The 20,408-nt window shown below is 44.1% G+C and overlaps 1 protein-coding gene across 4 annotated transcripts in view; it reads left to right on the plus strand.

Annotated features, from left to right (window-relative positions):
- The window catches only part of RPS6KA1 (ribosomal protein S6 kinase A1), a 918,695-nt gene that overhangs the window by 619,579 nt on the left and 278,708 nt on the right, over positions 1-20,408 (plus strand). For all 4 annotated transcript variants that reach the window (XM_069622861.1, XM_069622863.1, XM_069622864.1 and 1 more), the window contains one exon: positions 18,301-18,431. In XM_069622861.1, the coding sequence (XP_069478962.1) occupies positions 18,301-18,431 (131 nt within the window). The remainder of the gene's footprint in view (positions 1-18,300; positions 18,432-20,408) is intronic.

The raw sequence follows: 20,408 nt of genomic DNA on the forward strand, positions 1-20,408 counted from the left end.
CTCCTCATTGGCTGAGGGGCTGCCACGCCCCTCGCCGGGAACAGAGTGGCCGGCACGCACGGCATAAAAGGGAATACCGTGTGGTATGGCTCGCAAATGAGCCAATCACCACGCTGTATTCCCATTACGTCGCGCGTGCCGGGTAGTAAGTGGTTAAATAGGCTAGCTTTTTCAATTGAGATCTAAGTGTAGATCATAAGTCCATCTCTATATCTAAATTAAATTAGAGGGGTGGTGCTAACCGAAGTCGGATTGACATCGGGGATAAATGATCGGGACTTATACGCCTAGATTTGTTGTCACAAGCACTTTGCACATTATTGATTACCTTTTACTAATTGTATTAAATCATTTTTATAGTGTTTTTGTGTATATTTAATACAATTTGTTTTGCTAAAAACTGTTCTATGGGTTATTACTGTGGGTATATTTCCCTACCATGCTGCTCTGTATAGTTTCCCCACAACTCTAGCCTCGCCACCCTGAAACGCAAGTGCAGGGTGGCTGAGAGGAAGTGGAGGGCTCCGGGCGCATCCTCTGACAAACTAGCCTGCCGCCTGCTCCAAATGACTATCCTCTTCAAGAAGAGGGCCCATATCCAAGCCTGCGTCTATGCGGCCTCTAACAAATCCTACTGAAGTCTACACCTCATGTTCCCGCTCAGATCCTCTGTATGGCTCTGGCCTCTCGTTTCACCTCTAAAACTCAGGACATCCTGTCCTTGCTGTTTTCGTCTCCCTCTGTCTCACTGGCCCCCTTTGGCTGCCTCTCCTCTTCCTTTTTCCTCCTCCTCTCTGACAGCATTGATGTTGCTAGACAAGTCTGATCTATTTGTTGTATTTTTTAAATCTTTTTATTAATTTATAACTCACTTAATACCAGCAAGTGGTTTCTAAGTGCAGGATTGGAATTCAAACCTGTTGCACCACATTGTCTTGCTTCCCAGATGAATGCGTAGCCCCTGAGCTATCCTTCCTCCCCTATGAAAGGGTTGTCCAAACAGGTGATCTCCTCCCCCCCAACTCTTCCAGAACCATTGGACCACATTGCCACCCTCGCTCCAGGCTTGGCCGATTTCTGCAATCACTCTTTCCCCACTGGATCTTCCCCTCTCTCCTCAAACACTCCTTTGTGCACCCCCTCCTAAAAAAAAAAACTTTCTGCTGATCCTACATGTCCAGCAAACTATTGCCCTATTTCTATCACTCCTTTCCTGGGCAAGCTCCTGGAAAATGGCCATCTCCCAGCTTACCCTCCACACTGAATCTGTTGGTTGTCTGGCTTCAGAGCAGCCAGAGTCACGGAAACTGCCCTCCTGAACACCTGTGAAGATCTGGTCCTTAATCTCAACTCCTGCTCTCCCTCTGTCCTAATCTTCCTTTCTTTCCTCTGCTTTCTACACGGTCAATCATGCCATCCTCATCAACCGACTGTGAATTTGGGCATCACGGATCAGGCCTTGGCATGGCTGACTTCCTCCTGGATTGTCCCTCCCATGTCCACCTTTGGTCCTCTTTCTCCACATGTGGTGACCCCCAGGGATCTATCCTCTCACCCTGGCTCTTGAATGTCTGTCTGGCCCATTCAGCCCACCTGTTCGCGTTCTCTTTTAACTTTGTGTTATGCGGGTGACACTCGGCTCTCTTTCAGGCATCCCTTAGCCGCCTCTCCTCCCTCCTTCATTCCTAACTGTCTATCCGCAAAATAGGATTGGTGTTTCTAACCATTTCTGCCTTAATGCAAGTAAGACGGAGATCCTTCTCATTGGGAGCCCTGCTCCAGCTTTCCCTTTCACTCTGGCCGCCCCCCTAGGGCCCTCTACCTTTGCCTTCCTGTGAGGTAAGAGAAAACTTGGTGTCATCTTCAACTCCCCTCTCTCATTCTCCCCTCGCATCGCGGACCTTACCAAAAAGTCCCACTTCCAGCTGCACCTCCTCAGAGGTAGTCTACCTTTTCTCTCCCCCCTCCCCCCCCATAAGCTCACTGTCGCCAGAGGCCCTGGTTCTCTCCAGGCTGGACTGCTGCAAAAGCCTCATTCTCAATCTGCCTAACTCTACTCTTCACCCCCTGCAACTAATCCAGAAAAGGACTGCAAGACTTATCCTTGGCTTCAAGCCCAGGGACCATATCTCTACAGCCCTGAAATCTCTCCATTGGCTCCCTCTATCAGGGGTCCCCAACCTTTGTGCGTTATGAGCAAAATGTGCATATGAAATGAAATGGTGAGCAACATCCATTTTTCGACTTATCAGCGCTCAGTTGGCGGACAAATGATTGCAGCAAAAATTTGAAATGTAATCAACTTGGACAAGTGTAATTTGTAGTACTTAATAGTTACTAGACCACGTGCGATTCTGGTAAAGGAAATGTGCAAAGCCTTTAACTTCATTTGACGTTAAGTAATTGTTTACTGGAAATGTTGAGGAAATTGAGTGGTCAGTAGCTTTTTTAGACACATAGGACCAGTCATGTTTTTCAAAAATATAGTAGGAGGACTAAATAAACATTACCAGAGGTTTCAGGTTCTCAAGCAAAATATTTTAAAGACATTTAGTGCAAATGTTTGAACAGTAAAATTGGTCATAAATGGAACACTGATTTTCAGGTGTACTTAAAGTTCTGACAGAGCATTTTCTGGGATCTTTAGTGGCAAATGGTACACTCCTAAGCATACAATTAGGAATGCTATGAAATTATGCATTTCTGTTTGAACAAAGAATGAACACTATCCGCTTGAGTTAATTTTCTAATGACCAGGGTAGGCACCACCAACAAGATGTCTGAAAGCCAGAGGGGCTGATATGCGATGCGACAAGGAGGCACAGGAAAGAATTACTAAATCATAAGAAAATAAGATATTCTCTTAACTGTTAAACAGTTCAGCGGCCACAAAGGAAAGTATCAGTTTGAGTCATTGGTTGAAACTATCCGGGACAGAGCTATTGGAAAACCGCATCCTCAAGTTCAGGAGGTCCAGGTTATACAAAGGGATGCCCCACCCATGGTTCGATGCAGAACGTAGAATCTTGAAAAGAAAATTCAACCATGATGTGGTGTGTACATGGCTGGTCAGATTTATAGTTTTGAAAAAATGTAAAAATTGCCAAAAGACCCAACAACAGTGTTGGGAAACAATGGGCGCTTTTTCAAAGGACACCAGATTGTTTTATGTTTAAGTTGCCGAGACAGGCATTATGCCATCTCCTTGGACAAGTTGTCCTTGGACCACCAGCCCCCCCACAGTTATATGCCAACCTCCACACTGGACATTGCTAGTAAGAGATTCTCCAAATGTTTGGTGCTCAGACTGGAGGATTGGACGCAAAGTAACAATATCTTCAAGGCCCCCGAAACGGGTTTCGGGAGAGGGCTTAGTACAGTGTCCCACTGCTTCACTCGGAGCACCATGAGGGAGAAATCCGCTAAGGTTAAGGGAGGGAGGGAGAGTATGTTTGGCTTTTTTCAGATTTAGAGAAAAAACGTAATTTACAGAAATATAGTGTGGCGTAATTTACATTTTATTGCGGTCACTAATGTTTTAATAAATCTTAATCAGCTGTGATATGCAGACATCTCAGCATCTATCCGATATTCAAGAAAGAGGAATTATTCATTTTTTTTTTCGACTAATAAAGGCTAAAAGCAAGGAGGTCTGTCAGCCCCAATTTATTCCTTTCAGGTGTTGATTCTTGTGCTTCTCTGAGGAAAGTTAATCCACCCTCTCTGAAGGGTACATTTCATAGCATGCTTCTTTATGCCGACGAGACAGCTATTTTGACAGCTATTTTGGACTTAACCCCATGACATTATTCCATGGCCCGGACAATCTGGCCACTGCCTATGGCTACCGGCTATACATCAGTCACCAAAAAGGTATATCACTATTTTTTTGTACCTACATATGATACTTGCTCAAAAATAAAACACGGGCACATTTGCAAAACCATGCTTTCAGATCCTTGCCAATGCTCCTTGCACAAGTTTGCTAGAAATCCACCCATGTTTTATTTTTTCAAAAGTGTCAAATGTATGCACATACAAGAGTCATATAACCTAGCCCCCACTAGACAAAATCCAGTCAGACTTTATGAAACAATTTATATCTAGATCTAAAATCTTTTTGCAAACTTTTGTGTAGATTCGTCAAATTGCACCACATTTATAAGCCTTTACAATATTTTGGGACCCCCGTCTAATTTTGCCCCATCTTGACAAAATCCCACCAAACGTTGCAAAAACATATATATCTAGATCTGTTTTTGCACACCTTTGTGTAGATTCGTCAAATGGCATCCCATTTATAAGACTTTAAAATAATTTGCTCCCCCCTCTTATTTTGCCCCCTTGACAGAATCCCCCAAACTGTGTAGACTCATTCGGAATTGGGTCAGGAATATAAATGCAAAATCTCATAGTTTAATTAAGAGGCGCCAAAATTATAAGCCATCCAAGAACTGCTTTTCACCAACCCTGTAATGCAGAGGTGTCCGAACTTCACAGGACTGTTCATGAACATCCGGAATGTTCGCGCACTTTTGCTGCAAAAACTCCTGTTTTTTGCTTCTTGCAGCCATATCCCATCCTCATCACCCCTCACCTCCCTAGAGATTATTTGAGAAGTTTGACAAGTGCAATGTTGTGTTTTTTTATGTTTTTACCGCAATGTCTGCGGACAGCGGCCGAAGTCCGCGAATCCAAGATGGCGGACGTTTCCAAAAATCTGACGCACTTCATGCTTTTCACCATCCAATCAGCGGACGCATCCGATGGCTGCGGACACCACATTGCCCTCCAAGCCAATCAGAGTCCTGTCTGCGGAGTGAACAGGGAAGTGAGTCCGCGGAGCATCAATAGATATCACTAATTTTTTTTTTTTTACTTACATTTTGGTCATTTAAAAAAAACTACTGGACGGACTTCCACCAAATTAACAAAAGCACACTTTCGGGACCAAGCCGCCACTCCTGCTGCCAATTTGGTGAAAATCCGTCCAGCGGTTTGGGCTATAGGCGTGAGCTAAATTTTTCTCCATTCAGTCTATGGAAAAAAATAAATCTTGGGACCCCCTCCTTGACGAAAATTTACCAAACTTTGCAAATAAATTCAGAGCGGGCCATATACTTTTTTTGCAAAGTTAGGTGAAGATTCGTCCAGGGGGAGCAAAGTTATAAGCCACCCAGAAAGTGCTCTTCCTATGGATTTAACAACTTAACCATAACTACATATATATTTTTTGGTGAATTGAGAAGCATCCATTATCTTTTTCCTCAATGCGAACAATTCCTGCAGTAATTCCAGGGGAAGCCAAAAAAGAAAGTGCTCAAACTATTTGGTGGCGAGCAAGAGGTGTTTTCACATCAGGGTAGGTGACTAGAGGGAAAGAGGACCATGTGTAGTGGCAGAGTTAGGGAAACATTTAGTCTTACCAAGGGATTCCTGCAAAAGTCGTAAGACGTACCCAGAAAACCCTCACACGAAAACAGTGAGAAAAGATGGTAGAGATGGAAAAGATGGTAATGGGGTGAGGGGGGGGGGACAGGGTGGCTTCTCACAGGGTGAGACTTACAAATGGGGAAACGCGCACATGGAGACTTCCAAAGAGGATGGGGAAGACTTTTAAATTGTAGTGTTTTCCCATTCCCGCGTTAAGCTGCCATCTTTTGAGAACAGGTTTTGCGACAAATGTACACAATAACGAAGGGAGGGTAAGACCAAACTTTTTAAAATGTATGCTGAAACATGCAGGGGAACACCAACCTTAGAACGGCACGCTTGACTGGTGGAATTTGATCATTTAATTGGGGGCATATGGGCCTTTGCTGTAGGCTTCGCCCATTGTCCATATGCAGTCCGTTTTCCTATTTGGTGCAATTGGGACCATGGGCAAGGCTGAAGGTCATGACAAGTGGGACACTTTATTTTTGGGCTAATATTTGAAATGTGGACATTGTGATCTGGTAGGTTACTAGGCATGTTATATGGACCTCATTGGAGTACTGGCCCGTGGTTAAGTGCAGAGGAATATGCGACATGGCCAGTCTTTTTGCCTTTGCAACGCATCTTGGATGGTGGACACTGCTGAAGGTCGTGGCTACTAGCCATGATTGGAGGGGTATGGTTACTAGGCAGGGGGCATGTGAGCCACGCCCATAAAATGGGCCTGCTGGCAATAACTGAAGGCCATGGCCACTGGGAGTTGGTCTTTTTATAATTTGTGCTAAAAGGCAATTGTCCCTATAGCATAGCAAAAGCCTTGGAAATTAGTAAAAACGTTCAATACAATGTGAGATGTCCGATTTTAATTTATTTTTCGCCAGCAAAACCCATGTAATTGTAGCGAAATCTATGCAGAAGAGAAGGAGGCAAAGTAAAACTGTACATTTAAAAATCAAATGTGAACTGCAGCCTACACACAGCATCTGACAAATGACACATGCAAAGAAATATGCGATGTCATCAGCCCATCTACTATCAGAATATATGCCTCAAGTAGCTTACAATTCCCGCAATAAATATTTCCAGCTAACAGAATGTATCCAGCAACTTAAATTAAAATGGAAAATCAGTCGCATATGTGATAAGCACAGCACTTTATAGAAGACCCAAAATCAAGAGGCCTGTTGGTGTTTTTTTTTTCTTCACATGATTAAGAATCCGACATTTAGATACCCAACAATACAATTTTGAGTTTGATTGCAAAGAAATGTATAATGTTGCCTTTTTAAAATGACAATCGTAAAATGACTTTTAAAGTCTGCAGTGGTTAATAAAGCCACATCCCTTAATGAAGCTACAGGATATGAGGAGGGCGGGGGGGGGGGGTTTCTCGTGAGATAACTATGAACAATGGCTTTGAAGCTCAACTATCAAAGTTTGACTTTGCCTGGAGTTGGTTCTCAGGAAATGGGTCTTGCAAACAAAGCAAATGCTCCCCATTTCCAACTTCATGTGTCCGAGTCTGGACTGAGAACTTTAAAAATGCAGTTGACTATCTCTTGGAAGTGGTCTGCAGTGGTCTCCTTGACTAATCCAATCCCCACCAGCCTGGTGAAGGACACTTTGCACTTTCTGAGACTGGCTGTCTGACCCAAGGGGCAGCCAGATAATGCAATTACTCACTGGGTTGCACTGCGTCACATATGCCCCTGCCAGCTCTACTTAAAAAAAAAAAAAAAAGGAAAAGAAACATTGCACCCTGGCAACTGGAATTCTCAAAGTCCTAAATGCCCCAGTCCTCCGCTTAAAGGAACTAACGGCATGAGACAGTAGATGTTCTGTTACCATGCGGAGGAACTGTAGATGGCATTTAATATTTTTCAGATGAAAATGCCGGCGATTTTTACATTTGGTATCACATTGCCTGTAACATCAGAAGGAAATGCCCTAGAGACTTAAGTTTTAAGCTTGATGAGCTGAAAGAAAAACAATACTTTTTTCCACATATTCTATAAATTAGGTGAATGTGGATATTTTCTCACACAAATGGTGTGCGCCAATGAGTCGTATATCCTAGCATCTTTGCCGTTGAGCCCCTTTTTTTTCTGAGCTGGTGAATGAAAATGTTTAAGTATCGGCACAAAATACACAATTTGGTAGCACACATACCAAATCATGTGAGATCAAGCTAGCATCATGCGATTCACCTGAGTACAATCTGATTAACTGATTAGTAACATGAGCACGTGAGGAATGAGGTTTTACAAAGTTGCAGTTGATTAATATCAGTCTCCAAGATGACATCACATCAAATGGTTAGTAAAGTGGGTTTGGAAGTTACGCCCATCCAACGACCCTCTTCATTAATATGCCTAATGAGCATAGAGGAGGTGGTTTAGTGTGATGTCACTTTTGGATTTCTATGCAGTCACATACACTGACAAATTATATTAGAGAAATGATACACATCTCTGAAGGGAGTGGTTTCTGATCTATAAATGTCCAAACCCTTAGATTCTGGAGACTCCCTGAGCGAGAGAAAGGAGAATTTAAAACCAAGGAGAATGGAATACATTGCTTTCGTTTTGGACCCCTTTAGAGGCCTATGTGTAGTTAAAGTCCCATGTCTCCTTCAGCGTGAAAGACTCCTAATGTAGCTATTTACAAAAAGAAAGGACCCAGATTGTGGAGATAAGCTGACGCCATCTTGCTAACTGATGCCCACCTAGTGCAGAGGGGAGAATCAAACCAGTCTTTAGGAGGGTGCCCACCAGTTTGTGGGGCACCCAAAAGAAATGTATATGAAAGCATGATATTCAGGGGAAATAATTCTGAGGGAAGCGATACTCTAAAGGGAATAGACAAAATCCCATCCCTTTTATTAGTGAAAGTACTGAGGGGGCGGAGTATGTACATTAACTAGTCATACTGAGAAATTAATAACTATTTTAGAAGTTTATGTGCTTCTGGAATTGCAGAATAATGGGGCTTATGGTGTGTGCACTGTGACATCCCCTGCCTCCTTCTCTGTGTAATGATCAAATGCAGAAGTATTGTGGGACTTAAAAGGATATCTATCTCATTGTGTGCATACCTAGAATAATTGTGTAAATTGAACTCATTCCCTGGTTACATCAAGCAAAGTTCTGTTACTGGCGCTGAACCATTCAAGACCAATGGGAACGGGTAATTAACCGCTACCCAATGCAATAGAAGCACAGTTCAAGTGAATCTAGCGAACTGGCATGTTATCCAGACATTTCTTCTATTTACAAGCGAACACTTTATCTGGAGTCCTCATTCATTTTGAATCCATAGTGGATCAACGCTCTTGGTAAACCAAATGTTTTGGTGATGTGCGTTTACAAAAGTCTATTCAAGTAAATGTAGCATATAAATGTGATGCAACCACTGTATTGATCATTATTCCTTCAAGTTGGAATTTCATAAATGAATTGGTTATATATAAATGGATACACATTTCTATTTATTGGTAAATAGACCTTATGAGCAACCATGTTACTTGTCCCGAAAGGGGAGGGAGGCTGTAGGGAATCAATATTGTTAAATTGGTGGCTACAGGTTAAACTTTATTAAATAAATGAAAATTGTGCGCAACTAAGTTGAGGTGGGTGGAAAATTCCCCTGAACTAGTTGTCACCCAATTAAAAAATCCTACATGACGACCATCCATGCTGCTCAGCCCATGAGCACATACATTACATTGCTGCAGGGACAGTAATCTTGTCCAAATGGACACCAAAGAGCACTTTAATTTAAACAGTTATACTTAAAAATACACAATGTTACAGTTGCAGTTTAAAGTGGAAGTGCACCCATTTTTTCTGAACAGAGTGTCAGTAGTAGGGTAACTGTTTCCAGTTCCTTTGGTTGTAAGTGTTTTACAAAAAAAAATAACCTGCAACAAAGCCTATAAAGTAGCATGTTGAAGTACATACTTCCACATTCCTATCTATAAGGAACCATGGGCGGCCAACTATCCTGGCAGGGGAGTAGGTGCGTGTGATCAGTAGGGGACCCTACTTGAGTGAGATTCTTTTTTTTATTTTACTTATTTATTTGTGGTTTAGTTCATTATTAAAACTTTACACAAAGATATTCAAAAAGAGAGAACAATATCCATAAAAGTAAGACAAACCTATTAATCACTATATACTTGATACACTATACTTTTAAATTAAAATACATTAAACATTTAAAATAGTAAAAATGAAAAGGCAGAAGATAAGTGGAAACTATGGGAATAAGGAGGGTACACCATGTTCACTAGTGCAGGCGGCTCGTTACAGGGCAATTATCAGCATCATTACTCCCCAAGGTATATTTTAATTCTTTTCCATATATGGAGCAACGCAAGGTGAGTTGCTAAAGAATCTGTATTTAGGCAATGGCTCCAATTCAGTTGTCTTGACTCGTCACTATGGACCAAATTACCAAGGGTAGTCCTATAAAGAGGCCCCAATCTGAGGCACTCCGAAAAGACATGCCTCACTTATTCCATATTCCCATGGCATTTACATATCCTGCAGTATCTTGCATCTTCAGTAAGACCCCATCTCGTACCCAAAATATTTCATAGATGTAGTTGGTTTATCCACATAAGGTGTAACTTACGCATCCCTGGATGAGGGCATTGGACGAAGATTTAGCGCTGAGGTTTCAGGAAAAGGTGAAAAACTGTGCCAACAGATGGATAATTACTCCATGTCTCCAAGTGTGAGTAGTTGTTGGTACAATCCCACCTTGTTAGCCTTCTAACAAAATGCATCCATCAGCGCTTAGAATGTTTGGCCTTGCGTAAAATCTGGGAACCAATCTGTCATGCAAAATAGTTAATTATTCTTCTTCAGGAAGGCAGGCCTATTACCATGGGTTTCTAGGCCAAAACCACCATTAATGAATGCCAGTAATCTGCACTTAGGTTTTATTTGAGATTTAATAAGCAGAATGCCCAATTTCTTCAATAGCCCCCTCAAGGTAGTCCAACTTAACTATAGTTGCAAATATTCTATAGGCGTAGATCGGGTGAGGCCCAGAATTCTTCGCCAGAAGGCCCCCTATGATTTATTGAGCCACGAAAGCTCTTGTATCCCTAGAGCATCTAGTCCATACAGAATAAAAGGGCAGAACCATTGTTTATGCAGGGCCAAAACTCCAGATAAGGTGTAACCTGCATACTGATTTGCAAACTTATCAGTGCTGTCAGCTGCGTAGCTTTCCTTATTTTCGCAGTTTTGAGCATAACATGCAAGCTGCTGCTGGCTATCTCTAACCCCAGATATTTGTACTGCTCTATATATTCAATTACTCATTGGTGGACATAACCGTTTTGCCGTCCTTATTAGTTGAAACTAACATTACTTTGGATTTCCCCAAATTGATCTTCAACTTATTCTCGCAGGCATAACTTTCTAGCACATTTATCACATTATCTACAAATGTCTGGCTAAACATGATCAAATCTGCATAGAGCATTGCAGATACTACTATGAATCTAATTTTTGGGGGATATTTAGCGCAGAGGTCCAAATATGCTATTGGGTCTGCCAAGAAGAGTGAGCCGAGTCCCATCAGAATGTGGGGTAAGTGTAATAAAAAGATCTTACAAAAAACAAAATAAAAATGTGGGGTAAGTGCAGGGAGTTACCACTCATGGGTCGTTAGCGAAGTGCAGTAGTGCTGCAGCAAGTGCAAGGCCCGGTGGCAAGGGCAGGAAACTGGCAAGGAAAGCTTGGGACCTGTGACGTTCTAAAGGTGCACCAGGCAGCCAGTCGGTGGAACTGAGCAGAAGTAGAGGAGAGAGCACGAGAGCAAAAGGAGGAGCTTAGCAGTGCAGGTGGGAGAGTGGAGGAGGCGAAGAGCAAAGTCTCAAAGTCTTAAGGAGATTCCAGAATTTAAGGAGATCCGGCTCAAGACGGAGAGAGGCAAGGAGGCTGTTCCAGAGGAAGGCACCTGCAGAGGATAAAGTCCCAACCCCCTGACACCCAGCTGGTATGATTTAAACCTAGCCTCTCCGAACCGCAAGTGCAGAGTTACTGAACGGAAATGGCAGGCTTCAAGCACATACACTGACAAACTGGCCTGTTGCCTGCTCCAATTCACTAAAAAGAGGGTCCATATCCAAGCTCTCATCTCGGAGTCCACCAACAATATGGCTGAACTGTTCAAAACCTTTAAGGAACTCGGCAATCCTACTGCAGGTTCCACTTCTCTACCATCCCAGGCCCTCTGTACTGCACTGACCTCCCATTTCATAACCAAAACCTAGGACATCCTGTCCTCACTCTCCTCTTTCCACCCCCACCACCTTCATACTCCTCCACCCACCCCTTCATACTCCTTCACCCGCCCTCAGCCCTACCATGGCCCCCGTTTCTCCCTCCTCTATAATCTCCTGCTTGCCCATAGCACCAGACGAGGTCTCTAAAGCTATCTGCTCTATGAAAGTCTCCTTGAAACAGGTGCTCCCCTGCTCCTCCAGAACTATCAAGGAGAACAGCTCCTCTCACTCCTGCCGTGGCTGATTTCTGCAACCACTCCTATGCCACTGGCTCCTTCCTGTCATCCCTCAAGCACTCCCTTGTGCATCCTCTCATAAAATAGCGGTCTATCAACCCCCTCCTACTCAGCTGACTACCGCCCTATCTCCACTACTCACTTTCTGGGCAAACTTTTGGAGATGTTGGTCATCTCCCAACTGACCCACCACGCTTTATCTGTTGGCTTTCTCCATGACCACCAGTCTGGTTTCAGAGCATCCAGAAGCATGGAAACTGCTCTCCTGAACACCCGTGAAGCCTGCTGTGAAACCTTGAGCCCAACTCTCCTGCTGTTCTCATCCTCTGCCTTTGACACAGTCAATCATGCCTCCTCATAAAGCAACTCTGTGATTACCTTGGAATCACTGATCTGGCACTGGATTGGTTGACTACCTTCCCATCTTATCTACCTTCCCAGGTGCAACCCGGCCCTTTCCGCTCCTCCACCTCACTATCTACCTGCAGTGTCCCTCATGGCTCATTCCTATCGCTGTGGCTGTTAAACATCTAGCTTGCCACTCTCCAAATTTCCAGTGTTCTGACGCACAGCTTTCCTTCAAGCTTTCCTAGCCTAACTTCTCTTCTACCTCTCTCATCCCTGACTGTTTGACTGCTATTCAGGCATGTGCACGGCTAATCTGTCTTCATGGCAGTAAAACCCATTGGGTCCCTGGCTCCCGGTTTCCCTCCTACTCCTTCCTTCCTCCTTGGGCCACCTCCCCTCGCCATTTTATGAAGCCATAAACCTTGGTGTCATCTTTGACTCTGCTCGCACCTTCTCCCCTCACATCACAGACCTTGGCAAGAAGGCCCACTTTCAGCTTCACCTCCTCAGGGGCATTCTCCCCTTACTTACCTTCCCCAAGAAACTCCATGTCTTCCGAGCTCTGGTTCTCTAGGCTGGATACTGCAACAGCCTCTTCCCCAATCTGCCTCTTTGCTCTCTTCGCCCCTTCAACTAATCCAGAATAGGACTGCAAGACTTGTACATCTCTCCAGCCTTAACATCTCTCCACTCCACTGGCTCTTGGTGGGTGCAAGGATCGAATTCAAGACCCTCTGCATCATCCACAAGGCTTTCTTGGGCCTGGGACCCTGCTTCATCCAACATTCTCATCAAATACCTCCCTGCTAGAGCCCTGCGGTTCTCTAGCTCCAACTCTCTGCCGATCAGACTTTTTTCCAAGCAGAGTGTGGGGGGTACATCTCTTTGGCAGGTGTCTCTTTGGAATGGCCTACCTGCTCCTATGACTTGTGCCGGACCTCCTTAGGTTCTGGACGCTTCTCAAGATCTTGCTCTTCTCTACTACCTTCCCTCTCTCCCTCCCTTGCTAAGGCCCACTTCTGCCGCTGTGACTGGCGGCCTGGTCCCTTATGAGTCTTACAGGGCACCAGGCCCTCCTTGACCAGTCTATACCAGCACCCCGCCCCCCCAACCAGCACTGCCCTTCCTAGGGTCCCTTTCCCTGACTAGCCCGATGGGTTGGGCATCCCTCCTGATTTTGGTCCACCCCCTGTCTTCGCACTTTGAGGGTGGTCTGCCCCCGGCATTCCATGCCACTTGTTCCCATGGATTCCCCTCAGCACATGCCTAGCCCTTGGGTTGTCCTTCCTTCTCTCCCCCCCTGTATTTGTATGCCTCGCCCCTGACTGAATGTTTTGTCACCTACCCCATCCCTTGCATTTCTTGTTACTGCACTTGCACGATCCGAATTTCACAAGGCCTAGTATACCGTTATTGTTTCTCCCCTGCACCCTTACCCCCCTTTGTCTTGTGGCACCTGGAAACACCATTTTGATGTATAGTGCGCCTTATGAATGAATAAATAAAAGAATAAAGACTAGGAGGCAAAGTAAGGATTTTATGTTTTATGGAGCCTGTTGTCATCCATGGGGGCTAGCGAGAATGGTATGCAGCGAAGCGCAGGCAGATCCCTAGCGGAAGATTAACAACTTAAGTTCAGTCTTAAGACTTGGTGGCTGTGAAGTAGGCTCTGGAAGTTGCAGGTGAAAAGGTGATTTCAACTGTCCGATTGGGTCAGATTCATGTCGACTCTTGAATCTGCTTGTGGACCCATGGGGGTTGGGAGGGTCTTATCCGGATGGCCAAGCAAGGGCCTGCAGGTAGCACTTGAGGACAAGGGGTTTAGGCTACAGCAGGTTGACTCTTCCTGATGGCCAAGATCATCTGAGCATTGAGCCAAAATGTCCCATCACAATACAGCCAGTTAAGGAGCATCTATGAAGTTGTACTCTGTCTAGATACAAGAGGCAAGCCCCTCACTCATGATCAGACTTTCTGGACCAGAGCAGATCTGTAGGATCTACGAGCTTCCCACAGGTGCTGGATGGTGAACCAGTTGTGCCCACTGGTACAAGGAAGGGAGATACCTGTACCACCTTTCACTGGTCGAGAGTGGCATAACACCTTGCAGGAGTTGGTTTTGGCAAAGGCAGTTGCAGTAGTTGTCCCAGTGCCATCCTTTGCTTCTGAATCTGGTTCTGGTGGGGCAGTTCACAAGGCTCAACCTTCCTAGATCTACACATTTACAAAATGCTAGGCTGGGGTCTACCAGCTACACCTAGCAGGGTCACTGCAGTATTCAGACTGAGGTTATGCAGTCCTGGATAACAATCTTGGATGTATCCATAGGATCACACCCAGAATGTGGATTATGCTGTTTGGGCTGCCTTCCCAGTTCAAACCAATTCCAAGCACACAACTGGTCACCCCCGCCCCAGTCTTGGGAAGAGCCCTTGAACAAGCATCTTGAAAGGTATTTCTATACCCTTCATGTAGGTTTTAGAGAAAATAACCTAAAACAGATTTGCAGGGTTTCCACCAATTTTGACTAAAGTCCCTGGTAGATGCGACTGAGCAGTAACTCTTCAACTCTTGGACGGAGTACAATGTTGTGGAAGGTGCAGATAACTCCCAAGGGAGACCAATTAAAACTATCCTTGCAAGAAAGATGTATAAAAATATTAGTTCCTTAACCATATACTGTTCCATGATTTAAAACTACAGGATAAGTACTATAAACGTATAAACCTGTGTGCACCGCTCATACTTCATTTATCAGACAATTAACACTGCTACACAATAGATATACTGTTGCAATTGGAAAGTTGGGCATAACATGGGACTTAGTCATGTAAGACGTGTAACATTTTTATTAAGACACAAACAAGTTTAACAAATGACTTCATAAGTCTGTACATAGCACCTGAATAAGAGTTCAAACAAGGTCACTGGTAGTAAACAAGTGGCTCGGTAGTTTTTTAGTGATACAAATGTTCTCCTATTGGCTATAATGGGTAAAGTCAATTGTCAAGCATGGGTATAGTGTCTTGCTCGAAGTTACCGACTATGGGTACTACAAGGGAGAAGGGGACGGGCAGAAATCCCAACAAATTCAGGGACCCTAAATGAGATTCCTGTGGCAAGGTTCCAATGGTAAGGCCAGGATGGCTGCTAGCAAGGACTTCATGACCAAGAAGTCTATCGTTGTCTGGGTATATGGGACTGGGGTGATGACAAGATAGGCAGCCCTGGCACTCTAACCACTATCAAGAAGACCAACCAACTACTCCAGAAGATCCTATGCGATTTGGGAATAATTGTATTCAGCATTTGGTATGATGCTGGCTCTCCAGGAGTCATAAGTTCAGAGAAGCCTTTGTTTGACAGCTAAATTAGGTGAGTTAGTTCTGGTCTCTTTTCGCAACCTCAATTTGGGATGCTACCAGGAGCTGGACGTGGAGTGTTCCAGATATGAAGGACCTCTGCTTCATCACCCACGATAATGCAGCAGTGTGGAGAAGCCGTCCTGGTGAACCAGCAAGGGTCTGCATGTGACGGTGTAAGAGTAGAAAGGGCTTCAGCAAATCCAGAGCAGCAGCAATGCCGCAGTCTGTCCCTCGACAAGGTCTCAAAGTACAAAAGGCTATACGATTACCCAGCACAAAGGAGTCCCCACTACAGATGATGCACACCATTCTCTGGCCCACCGCTTCCAAATGACGCCCAATGAGGGGCCAGACTGAACTGGTGGTTTTCACCAGTTGAAGGGAGTGAGACCGTTTAAGGCTTCCCCCCAATTAAGAGGGCAGAGCCTTGGCTTGCTGGAGGTTGCTTTGGGGGTACTTTTCACAGTGGCTTTTGGAATTTCTTTTGTGGACTGATGTGCTATTAACTCACCAGTGAGCTTCGAAAGAATTGCTCAAACTACCACAGATGTACACATTCTGGAATGGAGGTGTCCCCCTTCCCAACCTATCCGGGAAACCTACACCATACAAAATGAGTGATTAACCAACCTTGGATAACCACATCAAACGTTCATGACATCAGACAAGGTGAGAATGTGTATTTAAGGTATCTTAAGCATAGAACAGTTCTCACCAGTTCCAAGCACTCAGCTGCCTTTACTGGGCTCTACACAGGGACTGCGAAGATACAGGACCATGTATGGAATTTCCTAAAATAATGTTGGAACAGTAGTACACCATGACAAATATTAAAATTTGGTCAATCTGCCACAATCCAGCCTTTGGGCATGCTGTGAAAGTGGAAAATACACTTGTAGTTAAAGAAAACCTGGAACCAGACTACCCCCCGCTACCCCCACCCCTTCTGCAGACGGCCTCACCTGCACTAATACTCTTAATGAGGGTTTAGTGATTTATCAGCTAGAAAAATTTGGAGGAAAGTGTCCCCCTGTTCTAGAAATCTTGGACTGACCGTACGGCCAAGAATCAGTCACAAAAATATAAGGGGAAAGTGGGGAATAAAAGGACATTTGCTAAACAAGGGTAAAAAAATAGCCAGTGTTGACAGTTATGCCGATTGTTTCTTATACCATTTTTAGCTTGTTTTATAATTGCTGCCCAAGGTTTGATTTCAGGCACTTTTCAATGTCCCTTAAATGTATTCATAAGGTGCCACAGAGCCCTATGTCTTTCTGCTATATACTACTGTGGTCACTTGGACAACGGCAAACTGTTTTCTCCCCTGATTGCACTTGGAGCTGATCATATTGCTGGAGAATAATTTGGGCTCTGTCGCCTGCCAGCAAAACATAATTTGCAATCTTTAAGAAAAAATCCATTAGTTTCAAATTCACATTAGACAATTGATTCTCTCTGGCTGGAGTTAATCATGAATCCAATAGAAACCTACAATAGTGAATTCTTCTGGTCACATGTGTAAGCTTGAAGACTTGTGTGGCGTGTTTGCTTTCCAACCAAGGAATTGCTGAATGCGAATACAACAGTTATAAATGCATAGTCATGCGTGATCTGGTAGACCAATAGGTTGGTTTCGTCTGTAAATAATTAGCCAGTCAACCAAATGTAGAAGTCCATTGACACTCCTTATGAGTAATCCTGATTTATTGTCAGTATAATAGATCAGTGTCAAAAGTTGTAGTCGTTGCCCTGGTATAAGTCACCCCACTCACCCCCACAACAGAAAACACCAAAATTTGAACCAATCTCCATTGTGCCACAGCCTCCAACAATTAAGCAATACTCAAATCCGTATGTGATTAAGCTAGGGTGCATATAAACATTAATAAAATGTAAAACTGACCCCAATCCGTCGTTTAGTATAGCCCCAACTCCTTGTATAGAGAACAGACAAGGGCCATAAATTCCTAGACCACCTACAGGACTGGGTTGGATTGATTTACCTTTTTTTTATGGCTACCTAGCATGTCCTATGATGGCCTATTGGAATTTTGGTTGATCTGTTAGTTTGTGGGCGGGCCCAGAGGACTCTGTAAAGCTGGTTCTCTTGTGTTCAAAACGCATACTAGTAACATGCTAGCCAAGTTCCATTTTACTTACTGAACAGTAGCAGATACAGTACTTGTAACAAAATAACTGTAGGCTTCCCTTTACACTGAGCAATATCTGTTGCCCCACTCCTCTCAAGGGGTGTTGCTTGGCTGCTTGGACAAATTACAACTGGATAAACTGCAGGGCATGTGAAGGAATCCAAAGGTCCAAAGCTTAGCTAGACCAGGGTGCTGATTTCAGGGCTTAAACTCGCACCTGAGCAAATCCCTCCAGGCCAGGGCTCAATGGGATCTTTGTGTTTAAGTGACAATGGTCGGTCTCATCTGTGTACTGATGCGGCTGGGCTGGGTGGGGGGGGTGGGTTGTTATCGCAGGAGGGGGCGGTCAGTTTTTCTACAGTCAAATAAAGATTTTCAATATCTTCTGATGTTCCTAGTAGGCTTCTAGTGCTTGCATTGCACTCAGTAATCTCCTGATTTGTCTTGCTCTGTTACCACTCCAGACTCTCCTGGAATTCCGCCCAGTGCTGGAGCACATATGCTGTTCCGTGGCTTTAGCTTTGTGGCTCCTGGATTAGTGGAAGAAGAGAGTAAGGCGATTGCATCACAGAAGGCCATGCAGCCCTTATCCAAGGTAAGATGGGTCCATTCATGAGTGTCCTCAGGGCGAGGACACTGCTATAAAGTGTTTTGGGGGTTTTCTCACATCGAATGAGAGCCTACATTGTGCTTTGCTGAGCACCAAGGCCCGCTCTTTATCATAGTACATACTGGTATCTGGAACTCCTATCCCGTCAAGACCCAGTCTTCCCCTCTGAGCATCTGTATCTTACTACCCGCTAAGCCTGCTCTGTTTTTGCCTCCATATCTTCTGGATGGCTTTGTGTTAAGGCAAATTCGTTCAGGCCTGTGTTCATGGCTGGTGGCAACTAGGTGCTGCAGGATAACAGAAGACCCATTGGACAAGGTGCTGCACCTGAGACAGTGCTAACTGAAGCTGGGTTCTGGCACAGCTGCTGGTAGCCTACATTGTAGATGTGGTGACTGGAAGATGCAGTCTTGAGTCCTGCGTCCTACAGTTCTGGTAACATTTGGATGCCAGAGAGCCCCAATGACACTTTGGAACTTTTTTAAAAAAATTCCTGGTTTTTACCCTAGTTCTAAGTTGCTATCTGTTAGCAGTGCAGTTCGTTTCACTCACCCCCTGAATTCAGGTGTGTGTGAAATACACACTGTATTCACAACTAGTCAACAGTTTCTCTCACGCCCCATGGCACTCCTAGTATTAAATGTTGTTGAGCAGCCAAGGCTAAACTCCATGGAGGTGAGCAGTGTAGTTAAAGGTGCAGTATAACATTTTATAGTATTCAATGAATAAATGGTCACACAATGTACTAGTCAGTTACTATGCAGGAAAAAAGGTAATGCGTCATTACAGTTGAGTAACTCTTACATTCTAAAGACATTAAGCCTTCTCTATTTTATACTTCAAATAAGTCATTTGGGGTTAATGTTTCCCCCACTGGTAAATCCGGCACCTGATATCCTGGTAATTCCTGGATATTCCAGGTAACTGCAACAACGCTCATGCCCCATTCCATGGAGTCCCATAGGACAGGGGATTCATGGTAGCACTCCTAACTATGTACCCACAACCTTTCTATTTGGGAAAGAGATGGATATATAGCATGATGGAGAGAGCGTGAAGTAATGCTCATACATGTCATGGTTTTCACTTCATGTAACACTATCCTGGTTGGATGTAAAGAAACATCAACCCCAAAAATGGGAGTGTGGAATGTTATCACAACTATGTGATCATGAAAGGAGAAGCTACAGAGACATTTATTCCCTATGGCAGATAGATTGCGGAATTTGATACAGATATGCTCTGCAAACAAAGGGGGTGCCCGTCACTAATGATACAGAGGCTTGAACCTGCACCCCAAGACCCAAGGACCCATTTAAATATACCTGGTGGTTATTAATGGCCTCTTGCACAGAAAAAATGTTTGGACTGCATTGATCATAAATGGACTGGATGAACCTCATAGAGCCAAACCAGAGGTAATCTTGTTTTTATTTATTTTTGCTAACCTTTCTACAAAGAAAGATCATTGAATAATGTGGTGACGAGATAAGTAACAGCTTGTCATCTCAAAAACTAGCCTAATATTTGGACTGTTTTAGAACCAACTTACCCCGATTGCATTGGTCTAAGATTATCCCCTTCTTGCGATTTCTGACTGAAGCTTGTGAAGGTTTGTACACTGTAAATGTAAAACATAGTCATGATTTGATGTCTATATGATCCTTGGTTCTAGATCTGTATGGTCTGCATGATCATTTTAAGATGTTGAATGTTATGCGATTGTACCCTATTTTGTCAATTCAATTTATAAAAAAGTAAGTTTGCTATGTGAGCCACTGCAGTAATCGCAAGAGAAGAAATTGTAATTGGTTATTTATAACGCGCTTAATACTCAGAGGTTTCTAAGCGCGGACCCGGGCATCGAGTCTGTGTTGCTCTGTGTCGTTTTGCTTCCAAGACGAGTGTGTTGCACCTGAGCTATCCTCACGGCCCTAAAGCAGGATAGGCTGAGCTTGCATG

Source organism: Ambystoma mexicanum, chromosome 11 (genome assembly GCF_040938575.1).
Source record: "Ambystoma mexicanum isolate Mex_15411 chromosome 11, UKY_AmexF1_1, whole genome shotgun sequence".
NCBI lineage: Eukaryota > Metazoa > Chordata > Amphibia > Caudata > Ambystomatidae > Ambystoma > Ambystoma mexicanum.